Raw genomic sequence first — 21,271 nt, 5'->3', positions numbered from 1 at the left:
TGACGCCTAAGAATAAGGGGAGGGCAAAGAAAAGGGACTATGACATTGGCGGGGTTCGATAAGGTTGGTTAAAAAGAGGGTTGAAGGGAAAAATGAGCGAGGAAGACGATGCAAACGGGTTGTCGGAAGCGTCAAGTGGGGTTTCGGGTGAGAGACGACCAAGAGAGGGTGAGAGTGTCGGGCAGGATTCGCGGTGATGGTGGGGAGGGCTCGGGTATATAGAGTGCAGGTATGGTGGCGCTAGGAGCGGACGCGGGACGAAGAGAGGGAATCCGGTGGATACGAACTTGGATAGCGAACAGTGGTTCAGTTTGCTTTCGTTGATCGTCGAGGAAGGTCGGTAACGGTGCGTCGTCTGGCGTCGTACCAGTTTTAACGCACGTTGCGATTCTTCCTCTCGATATATTCGAGATCACGATCGATTTCCCATTTTCCAGAGGTAACGACGTGGTGAACGTAGTCGTGGATTACCGTGTGCCAACGACACAGTGTGTGAATGTGGTCGTGATACGAATGAAGATCAGTTAGTGACTAAGAAGTGCACTCTACTGTGAGTAAAGTGTCAAATGCCAGCGGATCATGAATACGATGATACGAAACTGGATTCTCTGCACCCTTTTTCTACTGGGATACGTTCAAGGTTAGTGCAAATTCGTTTTTATTTGTCAAGCACAATCGGTGGACACGTGTGCCATATTATTAATATGTCCTTAAAAAAATTGTATTGTCGCGAGTCATTCGTGATAGCTTTTTACAAGACAAAACATTAAACAGTTTCGATTTTGACCTATCGATTTAACATCGGTACTTTATTGCGTCGATATCCAAGGAGCGTTAGATTATTATTCGTGTATCTCATGTCCAATATTTAAGTAAAGCGATTGTAGGTGACCACTGGGATTACATGATAAGAAATTATTTCTGTTTATACCATACATGTTTAATATTATTTATTTTTTTAATGTTTATAATTGTGTAAATATGATGTCATATGATGTGTGACCACGTGCGTTATCGTCAAGTCTACAATGTTATACGAAGCAATTTTTTCATTTCTAACCTTATCCATCTAACGTATCCATTTTTCATGACAATTGATGGTCTTCAAATAAGTTGCGTGTTCGTTATAAACGAGTTTAAATCTTTCGAGGAGTATTGGTCACGCATTTACGAAACGCTTCGCAATGGAACGCATAGAGGAAAAATTCTTCGATAACACAATCCTCGCTTCTTCGCTTTTTGAAATTTTTATTTTTTCCATATTTCACGAAACTGATTTGTTCGTTATGTATGTTATGTGTGATATCTCTTTTAATTCGTTTTTCGTATTGGATATTCATAGATGTTATTAACTTTCGCGCTCTAATTTTATTGGAATAATTAGATTTGATAAATTTTGAAAATAGAAAAACACGTTTTTTTTTTATTTTACTTTTGTTTCTCGTTTGGAATTTTATTTCGCGTTCGAATATTTTATTCGAACAAACTAATGAAATGTGTCGATTGCTAAATTAATTTTTACATTCTTTCTACTTTTATCCTTTATCTTGCGATCGCGTAAAAATGAAAAAAATTTTTTCTTTCTTCGGTGGTAAGGGAACACCCTATCGGCATATGTTAATAGAATAACTTTGAAATTGATTTTCTATTCAAAAGAAGAAGCGGCCGTAATGAGTTCATTAATCCTTTCACGTTAAACTGCAACGTGATATAATTAAAGAGATATCGACGTAGAAACCGCGCGTAGAAACATAAAATTCTTCACTATAATTATACACTTCGTTTTCTATGCTTTCTTCATGATCAAGAATATCGAAGACAACTCATCAAGATTTGTAAATTTCTATTGTTTTTGTCAGCGAAGAACTAAGCATGATTATTTTCATAATGCTAACTTATTTTTTTGAACAAATGGAGGCAGTTTTGAAATAATTATGAAATCACTCGATTTTATGAGAAAGTTAGATTTTTGCTAACTTTAATTATTCTTTCTCTTTTTCCCTTCTGCATATTAGTTTAATTTTATGTAATTGAAAAACTGTAAAGTGTGTGAATTTTTTTTCTTAGAATTACTTTTTTTTTATATATTTGAATTGCAGAATTTTTCATTTATATACACTATTTGCTACTCGACACGATAATTTGAGGATTCGACTTTGAAACGGAACTATCCTCTTTAGATCGCGGATATGGTGGATACATTTTATAGTTCAGATTCGATTATTTCATCTAAAATAGTATTCACATGATTCCATAAAAATCACTTTCCACTAAAAATCATTTAACTTTTTTGGATTTACTTGTAAATTATTTGTAACACGAAATAATTCATAATTAATAATTCTATCTATTTTTTTTTTGTATTTTGCACGATTTTTTCTCATATATGTATAAAAGAATAAAGACCATTAATATAAATATGCTGTTGGGATATCTGCATAATTTTATTTTACAATTTATTCACATAATAATTCGGTGATCGTTTCGATCGCCGATAGAACCGAATATCAAAAATAAATGAATTGATGATTTGATATATATAAAATATACGTGTTTATATATAAAATATATGTGTGATATTACAAAAGACAGCAATTGATTCGGTAAATGATTTACTTATCGTAATATGAATAGGTTATTAGCATACAGTACAATGATACGGTTAATTCATATGTTTAGGAATATGTGATAAAAATATAGAAATAAAAAATATTGATTATCTGAATAAATTGAGGAAAGTTACATTGTAAAATTATACGATTAAAGTTATTTATTCGTCAAAATTAAATTAATCTGAATTTAACTTTTTGCAAATAATATCTATAGATGTTTATTTTGTTGCGAATAACGCTTTTAAGTATTTGATATAAATATGCTTAAATTAGCATATTTCGTTTTGGAGCGTTCCATTTTTTCAAGAGGATTAAAAATTACTTCAAAATGTTTATGAGACAAATCCATAAATCATTTGAACAACGAAACATGTCTTTAAAATCTTAAGAATTTATTTATTTGATTCTTTCGATAAACTATAGTCTTAAATAGCATATTTAAATTGCAAGATAATTGTAATGTATACACGTATTTTCATATTCTATACAATTCTCTATGAAATTTTTAAGAATCGATGGTAATTGCCTGCATTTTTTATTTTCAAATTATTTTTTGTTTAAAAACGCATAGGGATCATTGTTTCTTTATTCTCTTTATATACTGTGTGTTGATCTTTGATGATATCTGGTTAGTTTGTGCATGTAAATATTGTCGTGGAACATGCTTTCTTCCTAAACACTTATATCATAAACATATACATATTTTACAGAAAATTTATGAAAATAATTAAATCGATGATTTAAAATAAATTAATAATACAATTTAAATACAATAGATCGTTATGAATTAATTTCTAATATTTGTTCTATAAAATTTGTTTCACAGGATCCATAATAATTTACTAATAATAAATTTTATGATTTTTACAAATTACATGAAATTATTATTATGTTATTATTATGTTATTATTATATTACATATTATTATGTTATTTGTAATGTAGAGATGTTAAACATATAGTACCAATACGAATTACCATTATAATATATCTAATTTGTTTTTAAAAGAATTATCTACCGATAACTCTTTAGTTCAATTATGATAGGGGTTGATAATATAAAAAATATTACATCTTTAATGTAAAATAGATATCATAAAATAAATTTTACTTCGTCTAGAGTAAGAGACATTAACTATAAACAGTTTACATGCATATCTAGTGTCATCATCCAACTGTTCACGGACAATATATGTACACTGTCTGCAGCAATGTGTCCACATCTAACAATAACCATGTTTCTGAATGAGATTGTTGTTGCGATTTATGAGATATCTCTATTTTTATATTCTATAGATTTTTAATTGAAGTTCTTTTTAGGGAATTAAAAATAATTTCAAAATTCCAAAATATAAAAAATTATTCCAAAGATAGAAAGAAAAGATACTAACTTTCATGCAAAAATTTCTGTTTCTTTCGAGATTAGCTAACACTGAGATATTCGTTTAATATTTCAATGAATTTTTATGTGTACGTTGCTTCATCATTATGTCCCTTTATCTGAACGAGATGTTAAAAATACCGGTACGGTCATTACAGAATGTTTAAAAAAACAAATACAATCTGTTATGTTTAAAGTGCATTAAATTCTCCAATATTATTCAATATTTAATAGAAGTATCATTATTAAACATCCAAATGAGATTTGCAAATTCAAAAAGAAAATATTCTGAGTTTCATTAAAACGAAATAGAATTTAACACGATGACCTAAATTTTTGGACAAAGCTCTTCTTATCCCTTCGTCTTGAAATATAAATTTTCTGATATGTTATTTTTCGTGCTATGTTTTATTCAATGTAATCGGTCTCAGTAACGAAATGGAACCGTGAACTCTCTGAAAAAGTAGTGTTACAATATAAGATTGTTTCATATCCTTTATATCTATCTTTTTCTTTCTATTTATCATTTAAATGAATTCGTTCATTGACTTTTAATACAAATGATTCACGAAATATCGAATCTTGAGTTTGAGTCGAGGTAAAAAAGTAAATAGATGCTTCGATCATTGCCATGTTTATCACGTAACTAAATTTATAACAACGATTTATATATTATTTAATTAAATATTATTTAATTAAAATACTATCTTATTTTGGAATATTATCGATATTTTGGTTAAAATATTTTGTATTTCAAATGTGATAAATTAATTAATAATAAAATTTGCGAGCAATTCTAATTTTTTAAATTTGTTTAAAAAATAAAAAAATTTGTATTTTGCAATTTTCATTTACATTCAGGAAATCTATATTATCTTATGGATTTTTAATTTAAATTATTTGTTAAATCCAACTAATCCAAATACAATTATTATTTTTCTAAATAAATTCTTTTTCTGCAAATTTCTTTAAAATAAAATTATATAAAAAAAAAAAACATCTTATTCAAAAAAGATTAAATCATAAATCCAGGCCGATCTAGTGAAAATCTGCATAAATTGCATAATTCAAAACTTCATATTTGTTGAGTAAATTTGGAATCAGCAAAATAATGATTTAAACCTTATAATTGGTACTATGTAATGTCTAGTAAGTGAGTTTAAAAAAGACTTAAAATTTGTAATTTCATATGATCTACATATCCGAGTTTGAAGAAAATTCCTGATGTTAAAGTCGAAAAAATCGATTTTGCATAGAATAATCTAATTTTGCAATTTTTGATCAAATGTATCGCATAAGAATTAAACATTTTTTACGATCAATACAAAACATACAGCTGATCAAAAAATTAAGACTCACAATTTTCAACATTTTTCGTGGTTTCAATAAAATTCTTAATTTCCATTAAAATACACACACACACATACATACGCGCGCGCGTATATATATACATTAATAATTTGTGTTTCTTCATTTTACTTTGATTCTTTTCAGCATGCTTCGTATGCATGAATGTTTTTTGCGAAAGATTCAATTTTTTTTTTTAATTAGCTAATGTAGTAGCGTACAATTGTTTACAAGAATTTTAAATAAACTACAAACATTCTCAATTGGATTTATATTGGAAAAATTGTTTGACCACAGAAATATATTAAAAAATAATAAAATATTATCGTAAATGAAAATTGTATCGTAATATAAAAATTATTATTTATTATGTATTTAATATATTAATGATTAATAAAATTTACAATTAAATTTCACTTGGATTATATTTAAATTTTACTAAAGACAGGGAAAATTTTGAAAAATTTACAGCCAGGGGCTGTAATAATTTAGTTAATTACCACTGATCAAAAAACAAAACGTACGTGTGCAAAACGAAAGAAATTTATTTGATATCTCTAACACATTTTAACAATATCATTTAATAATACCAAATGACCAAAAAAAAAAAGAATCATTACGATATTTCATTTTACGAAATTTTAAACATTTTAGTCTACGGTTGCAAGTACTGATGCGATTATAGGAAAATATGGCGAAAAAACAGTTTAATACCATGCCGAGGATTTTTCTGTGATATCTGGTGCAATCGTAAAACTTTCGCTTATCCGCACTGCGAATAGAAGGTCCAAGAAATGCCGCCGACTACATGAATCTTGGTTAATTGAAGATTAACTTTTCTTTCTTTTTCTCCAGAAATATTACTTACAACGACAAAGATTCGAAACTAACAAGAAAACTAATTAACTATAAGAAAAAGTACTCACACCGATAAAGATAGGGAAGCTTCTTTTTTTTTATTTTCTCATTCAACATGTATACCGTATACATTGGGATTTTATAATATTGATAGACAAATATCTAAGAAAATAATTATTAATAGTCTTTGCAATTATTATTTAACATAGAAATATTTCTAATTTATTTTAATCTAATCCTTATATTTTTCTTTTTATTCTATTCTTTTTTCTATTTAAGAACTTTGGATGAAAAGAAAATTATTAGCTAGAAAACAACTTTATTTTTATTTGGAAATGTACACATATATTGATTATAAATACAATGTAAATATAATGTAAATATATTATATCTAAGAAATTAAAAAAAAATTAGTAGAAATTTTTATTATAATAAATATAAAATCTTAAAAATATAAATATCTTAAAATCACATACGAGGACTTTTTGATTTCATAAAAATGCTCAAATTGTTATAAAAGACTAAATACGTTTGAAATCTATTTTTAATCTCACTTTTAATCTCATTTTTTCTTTCTGGTATAAATATATTCCATTGTAAAATTATATAGATATCGCTCTAATTGATTTTATTAAAGGTTCTAATTTACCATTACCATTTTCCATTAATTAATTAGATTCAAGTACATAATGTTTCATATTGATATCATTTGATACTGTAGAAATGAAACGTGAATAAAAAGAAGAACGCTGCTTCGAAAAATAATTATTTATAATGTATTTGAGAACAAATTTTAATCAAAAACGCTTCGACGTTTCAATTTTACGTTTTTGATATCTACTCCATTAAATAATCAAATCAACTCTCGCAAAGTAAAATTGTGAATGAATTATCAAATATTTATACTCGAAAACAATTTAGACAGAAAACTTGTTAATCGTATTTATCATATAATATTTTACATATAGATCCAGTGATTAGACATTCGATTAAAAAATTTAATAATTTCACTTTTACGCTCGATCAATATTTTTATTGCCAAAAAATAGTCAACCAGAGATTCCACGAACGTTTCTTATCTTTCCAGCCATTTCGCGTGTCTCATTTCTCTTATCTATCTTTTCCTCTCTTTTCTACCGTCCACTCCATTCCCTTTCTCACGTGAAAAACTGTCCCCACGGCTTATTCCAAGTTCGAAATAAAATTTCTTTTCGCTCGTGTTTGAGAATCGGTCGAAACCAATCACGGAATATTGCTGCTTCGAAGTAAGCTTCGCATCGAGACAATAAGCGGCAATCAGCAATAAGCAACCGAATCGCCTGCTTGCAAAACACGCTTGCAACGATATCATTGGTACGAATACAGTGAGTCGAGAAATTGATCTTGACGTTATAAGAAATATCGTGTTGGTTCGATAAATTTTTAACGAAGGTTTGATGAAAATGAATTTTTTCAAGGAGATGTCATTTTTTTTGTATTTTGAATGCGATTCTTTTTTTGACTCGTGTTATTACGATGTTATATATTTAAGAAGGAAAAAGATATTTAATTATTGAAAAGATAAAATATAATGCATTTATTTTCTACATATTCACGAAATTTTTTTTCTATTTTTAAATAGATATAACTTTGTAATAGCGCGAGATGAAGAAAAACTTTTTATAAAAAATTTAATTTTTAACGTTTCATCACTTTTTTATAAAAAAAATTCCTAGGAAAGTATGCATGCAATGCACGCAATATACGAAAAAATGCTGAAATTTTTGTATGTTATGTATAATTTTACTCATGCTTTATACTTTTGTTAAAGTCAGAATTAGATGAATTAAATTAAATAATTCACATTGAAATTTTTAGTTTATGCAAATAATATCATTCATTGATATAAGATTTTTTTTTATTTATTTTTCTTATTTATATATATTTTTAATTCTTGAAAAACAACGAAATAATGCAATTTTTATATTATTTATTTATTTATCAAAGTACGAAAGATAGAATATAAGGAATGTCGTCAAAAAAATTTTACCACGACAGAGTTTTTACGTTCATATTTTTATGCAACTTCGATCTGTGAAAGTTTTCTCGTTATATCGATGAACGAAATTTTTAAGAATATTTTATTTGAATACTCACATACACAAAAAATAATACGAAAAAAGTATTCTAAAAAAAAGGTATTATATTATTAGAAATGATTTAAAACTGTGCGATATTATCTGGATATCTAGATACGAAGAAGAGTTAAAAATAGAAGCAAGGTCATTGTTGTTACCGGTCGAGCATCGAATCGATAAGAAATACATCGTATAAAAGTTTAAATATTGTCAATTGAGAATCCTCATAAAGTTAATGGATCGAGTATTCTTAAGTTAATGGATCAAGTATTCTTCTTCCTTCGTATCCAATTAGGTAATTGACTTCTAGCTTGAATGCACGTCCGTTGGGATTCATTTTTTTTTGTCTTTTAGAAAACATAAGCAGTCCATTAATTGGATTATTTATTTGATTGTTTAATTGTTATACTAGTAATTTAGTAATTTGTTATAAATAAACGGTGGTCCAATAATGAATTATTCAAATATCGAGATCGAACATATATTCATTCGATAGATTTAAATTTTCCATGAAAATGTTTATGTACATAAAATATTATACCGTAATTATATGAAAAAATAATTTCATCTATCGTAAAATTATAAAATAATAATTAAAATTAAAATAATTCTTATCAGTTATTCAATTTGTACGACTGGTAACGTCTTTACGGCGATTACAAAGGGAATGAAATTGCTCGAAAATCTCGAGGAAACTAGATTAAGGTCGCGCCAATTGGACGGTCCTTGTCCGGTGAATACAATTGGGAAACAAAAGGGGTGTAAGAACGCGATGACCTTGGAACATTTTAATTAACTTTTTTAATTTAGAGGCTACGTGTAATATGTGTTGTTTCTTCTTCCGTTGCAAAAATATTGCAAAAACATCTTTTTGTCATCGTTAAATATTTGGAGCGTAACTAATGCGTTCCAAAGACAGGCGTTATTCGAAAGAAATCTTATTTCCAAGTTATTTTCGAGCGAAATTAAATTGAACTTTTATTCTCTTTGAAATCGTTGAGGAGAAACCTATAAAAAACAGGAAGTTTAGTTGGAAGTTTATAACTCTGTAATTAATAAACTTATTTAACTATACTTTTACGACGAATAAAAAAACAAAAAAAATCATATATACAATTAAAAATTTTATTTCAATATTTAAAATAACGATCTAATCTCTTGCTATATTTGGAGATACGGATGCATATGCAGTTTTAGTTTTTTTAAAATTAAAATTATTCTGAATTTGAAAAAACAAAATTAAAATTAACAATGACAACATCGAAAATAATAAAGTTCTCTTAACTACTCATTTATCCATTTGAAAATGGTTCACATGATATTCTTCCTAACAATATTGTATAGGTAAAATTTTTTCTTCATCAATTTTTATTTTTTGGCTGTTGTTAATTGTAGGTATTATTAACAATGTGAATAAACTAGAATATACCGTTTTAAGTTGTAATAAAATTGCGCATAATCTTATTTAAAATTAAATAAAAAAATTTTTGAAATATAATATTATTGATAAATATTAAAATAAATATAATATATAAATATCTACATATAAGATAAAATTTCTACGTGTTTTTCTTGTTATCGATATTTAAATTTTATTTTAATATTATTATTTCTTACAGAGAAATTTTTTTAAACGTAGAAAGAAAGCTCTTTGAATAGACACGAGCCGAGAAACAGAGAGTTGGCATAATTTGGAGACCGAGAGTACATGTGAACGTTTCTAAAGAAGAAATTCAGGTCGTAAGGGATTGTCGAGGGCGGTTGAAAATTCGCGTTTCTATAAAGAAAGGACAGCGGTAGAGCGAGGTGAGGTAGTCTTACTTTAATAGAATGTAATGTTCGATGGGATCGTGATTGCCTTTTTAAGAGACACAACTTGGCAATGGTACAAAAATAGGTTTTACATTCTTCGGGCATGCTGCCGCCTTTAATAATCGGTTTAATTCGTCGCGATATACCTTGGAATCACGGATATTATCTCCGTTTCCGGTTTTTTCTTATTCCATTCTGCGTATTTAATTTGAAGGATATTAAATTTTAGTACTGTACTGCAACCCCCATTAACCGAGATAATTAGGGGTACTGTTCCAATAAAGGAATTTTTGGAGACTATCAGGGAAATAATACAACATTAATCGAGATAATAGATAAGGAACGATTTTTATTGAAAAATCAAAAGATACTTTTTTAACTGTCAAGCCATACAATTTTTCGATACACTTGAGTAAGTTCTAAATTCCTTTTTCTAGTATTATTTGTTAGAATTTAAAATATTGTTAACACCATTTTCGTTATAATTTTATATCATGAAAATTTTTTATTTTTAATTTTTAAAGTAAAACTTTAAAAATAAACTTTCTATTTTTAAAGTAAGAAACAGTCTATATATATATATATATATTTCATTTTATTTCTTTTGTCGATTCAATTTAGTTGCATGATGCAGTTTCAGTCTCTCTTCTTTGCATTATCATAATTGAATATCCTTGGAAAGAATTTATAAATTTGACGAATTTGTCGATTTTCTTGTAATTGGAAAAGATCGATATCAAAGGAACTTTGATATAAATAGTTTTTACGAACTTATTTGCTATTTACATTACATCGAAAAAGAATCCTTGTAAAAGATTATAGATATAAGTATAAATAAAATCGATTCGTGAACGAATTTAAAAAATTATTATTAAAAGTGAGCTTCAACATTTTCAATTTTGCTAAATTTTGGATATTAGACACAAAAAGAAAAATGTTATAAGAATGAAACTGCATATTTGTATTTGTTAGATTTTAGGTTAAGTTTTTTCCGTAAAAAGTGCTTTTTCAATTCTCTTATGTAATTTTCTTTTCTTATGTGATTTTTCATCACATATACGCAAAGAAAAATATAAAAATTTGGTAATCTCAATAATGCACGAATCGTATTCAAATTATAGTTTCGAGGCGTTGTCCCATATATTATTATCGCGTGGTATCACAACAATTAAACGTTGTAATGAAGATGCATGATTGGGGAGGAGGAGAGGAAGGCTAGTAGTTTACTAACGGGAACTTGGAACCCAACAAAGTTGTTACGTTCGAGTCACCATAGTCGCTTTTGAAGTACGTGTCTCCATTGTTTTACTAGGTGTGCGTAAACGCGTAATCAACACGTCCATTAATAGAAGATAGATCGAGCATTTCCTTGGAATGTAGAATTAGCTGTTTCAACGAGATGAGAAATTTTTTTTTGTGAAACGAGAACAATGCAAATCAATAGGAGGACTATATATTGGATGTATCGAATAAATTATTTCATGTTGTCTAGAAGCTTTCATTTTTTTTTTTGTTAATTACATGCGATAAATATTTTTTTCAATCATTTCTCAATTAAATTTATCAATGTTAGTTTCAACGTAACGATTGTTTTGTATATTATGCAAAAGGATCGAGACATTGCAGAGACTATTTCCCAATTATTTTCGTGTTTTTAACTAATCTTACTCCGCAATAAGTAATTTTCTCTTTTTGAGAATTTTAAAAGATAAAATGTACTTTAACAACACGTAAAAAAAAAGAGTTATTTTTTACAAATAATAAAAAATATTTCTTCATTAAGAAATAAATTACATCGTTGTATTGAGAGATCTATTTTACTTTTTCAGAAATAATAAAAATACATTAAAAATTATTTTATTAATTTATCTCATTAATTATTAAGACATATCTATGAATCAATAGATTTATTTGTATGTAAAAAAAATCAAGGCGACCTTGAACTCTTGGAAATCTGGAAAAGAGGCCATTTAAAATGTATTTGTGTAATGTGATCGAGATACCCAGTATATAGTTGAAATACAGGCAAAATACAGGCGAAAGTTTTTGCGAATTTATCGAAAAGGTATATCCACGTGGATTTGAGAAGCTCACGTAAATATTGACTTTGGGAGAGTTTAAAACTTCGATACGAAGAGCGAGAGGAAGAAGAGTCAATCTGCTGCAAAAAATTTAATCTAACCTAACTCGATCTATCCTTGAGTTACAGGAGCGTAGCAGCGTAGTTGAGTTTGGTTTTAGATCTTTTCTACAGATGGCGCTCGTGCGTAAGGTTTTAATTCCCCCTGAAAGCAAATATTTACCGAAATAATACTCGGTCTGATAATTTCTTCGCGACGTATACAACGGCTAATGAATCGATTATGAAGCAGTTTTCTAGTATGTAGCGATTTCCACGTACGCGCATATATCTTTGGAGAATCGAAATGATACGAATTGGTGTATACCAATGTATAAATTTTCAATTGAAGTTTATTCGTTGTATTATAAATGTTTAAAGTTTGCGTTGGGCGTCTTTGTTACATCGCGTTGTTCTCGTCTCATTTCATCTTTCATCGAACTTGAATTATTTGTAACTTCAATGGATATTTTTGCATATCTCTCCAAAGATGAATAATATATACACCTATATATATATACATTATAAATAACAGAATCTATACGAAATCTAATTTCACAGTTTGCATGTCTGTTAATAATAATTAATGTTGAACAAATTTTTCCAAAAATTATTAAAAAACATTGGATGTTATGGAATAAAATTAGATCGAGAATGACTGATCGAATCAGATCATATTAATTTTATTCCAAGAGGCGAATTCCTTGAGAATTTCAAAATCTAAAATCGAAACATTGCTGATGATCGCACATTTTGAAAAATGTATATTTCCGATGGAAAATCTCCTCTAAATCTCGACTAGTTATTAATATTTTCGACAAATCCGGGTATCGATATCATCGCTCTCCAAGACTCCTTTGGAGACCTCTAATTTACGCTACGGTTGCTTATTCAAACTCAAAATCCCTTTTCACACAGCAGCATAATATCGACGAATAACCTTTCGATGAGTTGAGTTTGTACATACGATATTCATATCTATCAAGTATGGCGATGGAAGCGATATATAAGCATGACTTGTATTACTATGCAAAAGATTACTCAACGAAGTAGTTTTTTTTTTTTTTAGAGATATCATTAAAATCAATTTTTCTTTATTTGTATATTGAAGACAAATATTGTGATTTGAAAAATTAAAATCGATGACTTAGTTTGAAACGATTTGACTTTTTGTACGGGTTGTGCTATATGAAAAAATAAACGTTAGAAAGTGATAAAATTTTTTCATTCAATGCTTCATTTTCGAGTGAACGAAATCGAAAATTTGAAAATTTTTCTCAACTATGTTCGATCGCGATTTTCATGGACAAAAAAATTTTATTTTTATCTAGAACAACTACTCGCGGATAATTCATATCCAATCGAGAATTAACAACTTTTTTTCATTTTCTCGAATTTTCGAGGAACCCGTTTTAATTTTTTCGTACTAATCTATCCATAATCGATTTATAATCCTACGATAATAAACCCACAACAACCACGATCTACGATGAAATAAAAATTTCATTGCCTCGCTTGGTTCTCTTCCGCTGGATTCTCGTTGCTCCTGGAGCTCGTACTCATCTCGTTATTTGGACAAAAAAAGTGAAACACTGGTTGGTTCGTAGATAGATTGCATCGCGTTTGTACGTTGCACTCGTCTTAACCCGGAAGACACCGAGCCAGGCGTTAATCCTGTCATCCTGGGAGCGAGTGCGCGATTCCTCCGTTTCCTGGGTATACACCTTCCTGTAAATCTGGCTTGTAACGTGGCTTCCACTTTGTCCTTCCCAAGTTTATTAGTTTTGTTATTTCCATGTGAAAGGGCGCGGTTCGCTAACGAAGCCTCTCGCTCTACCGCCGTCTATTTTGTTCGCCGCCTGATGCAATTATCATTATCACGGAAATTGCAAAGAATGATTGTGGAGGGCGTCGTTCGGAATTAGGATTGTTCGCTCAAAGGGATCGCGCGATGCGTGTAAATTTTGAGAAATTATTTTATTTTCGGTATATATAGGGAAGAGTTTATTTTTCTTTTTTTAAAAACTTTCCAAAAGTTGTTGACTATCGACTTTACTTCTTTTTTTTTTAAACTCGTGCAAAGTTAAAATTTGCGATCTTTCCAAAATTGTTGACTACCGAGTTTATTTTTAAAACTCGTGCGAAGTTAAAATTCGTGATTTTTCCAAAATTGAAGCGTATGATGATATTTATAGCAGAAAGCGTTTTTAACGAAGGAGTTTCTTTCGTGCAGTTTCAAAAAAATTTATAGATCTTCGTATGAAACGATTTTATAAGGGGGAAAGGATAATATATAGAATAGCCGTATAAATTTTCGTAAAACAACACTTACTTTAAACACGTTTCTCTCGAAACAATTTTTCAATTTGATTCGAAACTTGGAAAAATTACGAAAAAATTCTGAAAGATACAATTCTTAAAAATTATTTACTCTTTTTAATTCTTTTTTTTTCTCTCTCTTTCTTTCCCTCTCTCAACCACTCAAAGACCGAGGCTAATTTAATTACCGCCCATAGCAAAATTAATTACTGGAACCACGAAACTCATTCTTTATTTTATCGCGTTTACTTGTCGCCAGGTCTCGTTTAATTAACATCGTGGTATAAAAGAGTTACGGTTTCTTTCTGCCGAAGGAGACTGGGTCAAAAATGGCCCTCTTTACCTTACTCCCTAATTCGCAACGATGCGCCTAATTAACCCTGTTCTCCTTGTTTTTATCGTTCGACCCACCAATTTAAAAGCAACGAGCAACAAAAATCCGTGCGATAGTTATTTCGAGTTGAAACTCTCTGGAACAGAAATTATGCTTCGAACGAATCATTTTCACCTATTCAGATCTAAAATTTTTATAATATTCGACAATAAAAAAGTGAAATTTGCTCAAATTTTTTTCCGTTTTTTTTCTTTTTTTTTTTATTCGTTTAATATTTTACACGGTTTCGTTTTGATTGACATATCATTGTGGTACATATAAAGAGAGAGAGTGAAATATCGTTTAATTCAAATGCATAGAGTAATGGAAACGATGAAATGAAAATAAAAATAATGGAAGAAAATTTAAGCAGGTTTAAAAGTATTCCAAATTCAATTATGGAAATCTATAATATCGAAGGTTTCCAAGTCATACAATATAATAAAATGATAAAAACTTGATGAAATTTCAGCTGTTCGCTCGAATTGCAATAACTCGAAGTAACTAAATTTTATTTGGTAAAATTATGTTAGAACGAAACAAAATAAAAAAAGCAGTTGATAAACAATCGAAATAAAATTACTCGTATGATATCATCACAATTTTTGCTATATAACATGTAACATATAATATACAAAATGTTAAAAAAAAAAAAGAAATTTCTAGAGCTGTTCGTTCGATGTTGTCAATGAATTTTTTCAACATATAATGCATATTTTTATAACGTTTAAATAATGAGCAGATGTGAATTAATATTAATAAATAATAGGAATAACATTTTTCATATTCGATAAAAATTTGCATTTTTAATTATACATCAATAATATTATAATCAATAATATTAATAATAATTAATTATATTGACAATCTTACAATATATATATGATAGAATATATGATATACAATATATGATAGAATATTTTTCGAATAATATAAACCCTTAAAATCTCGGATTCTTTTCCTTCAACTCTGTGATGTATTATATATATATATATTTTCAATATTAATCGAATTTAAATCGACCGAAACACCATGATAATTATTACCGATAATGGATTGTAATCGACAAATGTTGCTCACTCGTCGACTATTACAGTAATTGCGGCAACGTGTAATTAGATTACACGATGTTGCAAACGATCGCTTGTGCGACGATATTCCTCTTTACAATATAATTCCACCAGTGAACGGAGAACGTATACGCGTTGATTCATGTCGCAACTGAGGTTTCCCGCGCGTTACCCGCTCTTATTAGAGATGATCACTTTAAATAGGGGGAGTAGGAATTTTAATTACATGGTCGCATCATGAAACTGCGTGTCACTGTATCACACATCTGTGTCATTCCTGTCCCTGATTTGTGATTTTTGTTTGGAAATGTTACATCTGATAAAATGTAAAACGAGCCAATAAGAAATATGAAATAATTCGTCATTTATTCGTCTTTATCGAAAAATGTTTCAAACGAAATTTTGTATTATTGTGTTAAATTTTGTATTATTGTATTATTGTATTATGAATATAATTTGACTTTTTAATATTTCTTTTTTTTCATTATTATAGTGTAGCCATTGAAAAAACAAATCTAGCGATCTATATTACGATGACTTTCAGTTGATCTTGAAACAAAAACAAAATGTAATTTTTTATAGTAGCGAATAATTTTTCAATTTCTAGAGAAATTTTTAAAACGAATTGCTTCCAAATTGTTAAATCGATGGAAACAATTATTTTCTACGTTCGCTAATAATAAAAAGATCATATATCACTGTAAAATGCGATTTCCACATTCACATTTATTTATTATTCATATTCATATTTTCTTTTCGTTTCAAAATTCAATAGAATATCATTGAATTCGTTTTTCAAAATGATCTTAAGAATATCATAAGAAATAAAAGATATTGGAAAACTATATTTATCGGATCAACTTCTTTAGCATACGACAAATTTCATTTCAAACATTTTTCGATTAAATGTAAATATAATAAAATAAATATAAACTTGATAAAACAAACCTCAACTATAACATTTTTGTACATCGACTATTTATTTTAGCCTTTTAAAATATATAGAATTCTTCAAAACTACGTTATCAACACTTTATATATATATAATTTTATACCGTTAATTTTAATTATTTCTAATAAAAATCATTTAACGTATCGTATTATTCAAGATCATGCAGTAAATGTAATAACTCGCAGAATTATTTAACACAGATAAATTCAACCCTTTCGTCGAAACCGTTGACTCGTTTAACGTTTTCAAAAAAGAAAAAAAAAAAAAAAGTTGGCCGAATCTCACAATCTGTCACTGTACTACACTCCCCACCCCTCATCCTTCAGTCAGATACACGTTATCGCGCGAAATGAAGCTATCAGACAGATAATTAATCAACCTAGTAGCATTAGAGGAGGGGGGAGGACCGTACGAAGAAACTCAACTGAAATTAATAGAGCGTTGCAGGAGAATAGCTTCTCTCGATCGATTTACTTGCATCGTTATTCAAAGTGTCGGGAAGGCACGGTCAAAGGTCGAGGGGTCGAGAAAGAGGGAGGGAAAGAAGGGAAAAGAAGGAAAACGTGCGCATTACTTAATCATTTGTCGTTAACGAAAATTCCATCGAAATCCTGTCCGCGTGTTGGATCTTGATTAAGAGGCGCGCGCGTTTAAGGCTCGAAAGGGCATTTTCCTCTACGAAGCAGTGACACGCATTGATAAATGGATGCTGCTCGTCCGGTTAAACCGTGTGCACTCGCGTCTGTAAGTAACGTGGACACTCGGTTAATTCTAACGATTATCTAAAAGTGATATCGCTACATAAATTCTTGTAAATTTTATATTATACGTTTTATACATGCGTTCAAAGCTGCGATAATAATTTTCAATGCAAATGAAAAATTGTGTATTTTTTTTCTTAAGTTTTTTCTTTATTTGTAATTTAAGCTTTTCTTGAAATAATTTATAAGTTTTACAAATAATTTTTACGTTATACTCATTACTTACGTTGCTTCTTTCAAAGTCATAGTATCAAAACTGGTTCTGTTCCATTCTATATTAATTAGAGATATTTATGGATTTTTGAATATTAAAAAGAAAAATTTTGATATATATTGTCACCAAAACGAAATATATTTGACAATCCTTGGATATGATTAGTTTTAATATTAATGAAATATTTTGTGTTGATAGTTTTCTTTATCATGGATTAATATTTTTTCAGAAAATTTAATATAAACAGTTTTTTTTATCCTTTTATAATAAATCACAATTTTATCTTCATTAAATATATGAATGTATCAATTTTCAGATTTTTTGATTTTTATATAACAAAATTAAAAATACCGGAAAAACATTTTATAATGTATTATAATGAATATCTCAATATTTTTCGATAAGACGCGACGAATTTTTATTATACCTCTCAAATATCGTATCATATTTTTAGACGAATTTAAATGAATTGAAACTTTTGTTATGTTATTGTTATGTTATGTTATTGTAAGTTAGCAATAGAAATTACAAGCAAAAAATTTTCGTTTCCACCTGAATGAATAATATAAGCATAATTGATTTGACTCAAATATAAATTGAGTGCAATGTACCAAGTTGAATAATGCCAATTTTAATTTGTAAATGAGTATTTTAAAAGTTAACACAGATAGTTCATTTTCTTTGAAATTATTCTATATTAGACATTCTATATTAGAAAATAAAAATTAATTTAGCATTTTCGAATTTTTCTTTTTTTTTTTAGTTTAGTTTTTTTTGTTTTGCCAAAAGAATACATTAAATTAATTTCACAAAAACGATTTTTTAATCAAAACAAAATAAACATTCTGCTCGAATAATTTACTCGAGATTCTATTTTTTCGTTTCCTATTTCCTATTTTTAAAATCGTTTTACCGATTCGAAAACATCCAAATTCCTTTGGATTTATCCATTGTTTATGATTCCATCGTGTAAGCGGTTTATACTCGATTGGAGCTATTGGAGCGTTATAGGTTAAACTAGAGAATTCTGTGAAGAAGTAAAATAACTCCATTTCTGGTACTTTGCCGCGCGCAATCAGCTTGAACATCTGCTTCCTTAAATATTTATGAGGTTGATAAAAATCGGACTTGTAATGCCATTCATTAGCCATGTTTGTATCGAGTTCGCGTTGTTGTTTTGGAATAAAATAAAATAAAAAAGAAAAATATAAATAAAACATTTATGTAAAGATGTTGCACAATTTTGTTATATTTTTATCATTTATTTTTTATTATTAAGTGTTTTTATCATTATGACAGAAAAGATGTCATTTCCACAACACTGAAATATTTGTCACTTTAGAGAGAATATTTTGAAGAATTTTTCTTTATAATTGTCGTTTTAATTTTTGACATATCAGTAAAAATTAATTAAAAACATTTATTACAATTACATCTCTCTACTAATTCTCATAACTCACAATTTAATCTCTCTCCACACTCGTTTCTCCTAGTATATACATCGTGTGGATTCTTGCTTTATCTCTTCATCGAATCGATAGATATAAAATTATACGAGAAATCTAAATCTATTTCGAAATCAGTTTTCGTTTAAAAAAGAAAGAAAATGCAAAGCTCAAAAGATAAGTACTCAACATCTAGTAACGCCACAGGGTAGATGAAGAGACAGTATAGAGGCCGACGACATGAAAAACGGCGGTCCATGCGACGCATAGAGGACGTCTTAGCAAAAAAAAAAAAAAAAAAACCGAGACGGTTTCATAGAGTTTTGCGCGAAATCTCTTCATCTCCGCATGGAAAGAGAATTTCAACTCGGCTTCCTTCGTTGAAGGGTTGAAGAACTTTGACTCTGACATAATAATATCGTTCTCCCGACTAATCTTCAGAAGAACTTTAGTTATTGTTCGTAGTTTGTTAGAAAATCATTGACGAGAAGCGTTTGAACGCCATTGTTCAGAATCGTTTATACACTTTTTAAAATGAAATATTAAATTTGTATACAGTTATCTTCATTTTAATAAAGATGACCTTGATAAATTTAAATCTAATTGATAATTTTAATTGATAAATTTAAACTAAAAATTAAACACGCCCAAAATTGTCAAAATCTTAAAAATGCTATATACAAGATATTAATATATTCGTGAAATATTTTTGAAGGATCGATTCTAGAGACTAAAAATACAAAATTATTCAAGAATATTGGTTATTTAATATTTGAAATATGAGACGAAGATTGCGTGAGATTTCTATCTTTTTCACGTTTTTTATCTTCCTTTTATTTATCGTAAAATTAAATTATTCGTGATATAATGAATAAGTTTCGATCAAAATTTTTACACATTTTTCATGTTTGTTTTGCGTTTTTCTGAGAACGACAAAGATATCTCATAAATATATACATGTAATGAATTAACAATTTGCATAATATTGAACAATATTTTTGTAAATATTTTGAAATCAAATGTATTTTGAAATCAGAATATATAAAAATATCCTGAATTCAACGAATTAATATTTTCAATCAAATTATAATAGTTGAACTTATTTTAAAATTAATTGATGGATAGTAGAAAAGTAATTCAATAATTTAAGTTAAAATTTTTCTTAATAAATATTTTGAATGAAAAATAATTTATTTTATTTCGTTCAATTAATATTTACGTAATCGTTGCTCTGTAAAATTTGTTGAATATCCAACCGATTGATGGATCCATTTGTTAAAGCAACTAGACAGAGGTTTATTTGCTTCATTCGTCACTGGTCCACTGTATTTAGGTTTTTCCGTTATTTGGATCTTTTCGTCTAAAGCAAGCTTCTGTCAGAGATTTACAACCGTGCAAATTTTTTTATTTTTATTAAACATTTTACCTCTGTGTTATAATTTTTTTAAAAGTTTAAAACATTTATTCGTAAATATTTTTTTATTTTTAAATAACTTCTGGTCACAAAATTAAGAACAGTTTTCATATTTTTAGTATTTAACAACAATTTTTATGACGTTTTATCAAATACTATTTTTATTCGTATTAATATATGTATATAATCAGTCAAAAAAATTTCCGTGTATTAGCTTATAACAAAATTTAGATTTTAATAAATAAAAATTTGTGTACACGTAGAGTATAATGAATCATTATATATGGATCATTTTTTTTATTGATAAAAAATCTCTTTGAGAGAGTGAAATTTATCTTCAAAGTTTCAGTATTCTTTCAAATTTTGTATGGCAATTTTGTTTAGCAATTTTTTTTTTTACAATATTGTGATGGGGGCACTAAAGATCAAACATTATTCAAAAAATTTTTCCTCCTTCGAATTGACTTTTTTTAAATAA

General features: G+C 28.1%; 1 protein-coding gene across 2 annotated transcripts in view; it reads left to right on the top strand.

Moving 5' to 3' along the window:
- The first annotated feature begins 362 nt into the window (after positions 1–362).
- The window catches only part of LOC122713550, a 421,725-nt gene continuing 400,816 nt past the window's right edge, over positions 363–21,271 (top strand). For both annotated transcript variants that reach the window (XM_043934116.1, XM_043934114.1), the window contains exon 1: positions 363–640. In XM_043934116.1, the coding sequence (XP_043790051.1) occupies positions 580–640 (61 nt within the window). In that variant the 5' untranslated portion in view covers positions 363–579. The remainder of the gene's footprint in view (positions 641–21,271) is intronic.

Source organism: Apis laboriosa, unplaced genomic scaffold, assembly GCF_014066325.1.
Source record: "Apis laboriosa isolate Shangri-la unplaced genomic scaffold, ASM1406632v1 scaffold256_cov150, whole genome shotgun sequence".
NCBI lineage: Eukaryota > Metazoa > Arthropoda > Insecta > Hymenoptera > Apidae > Apis > Apis laboriosa.
Note: the sequence above shows the minus strand (reverse complement) of the source record. Positions and strands in the feature narration are given on the sequence as shown.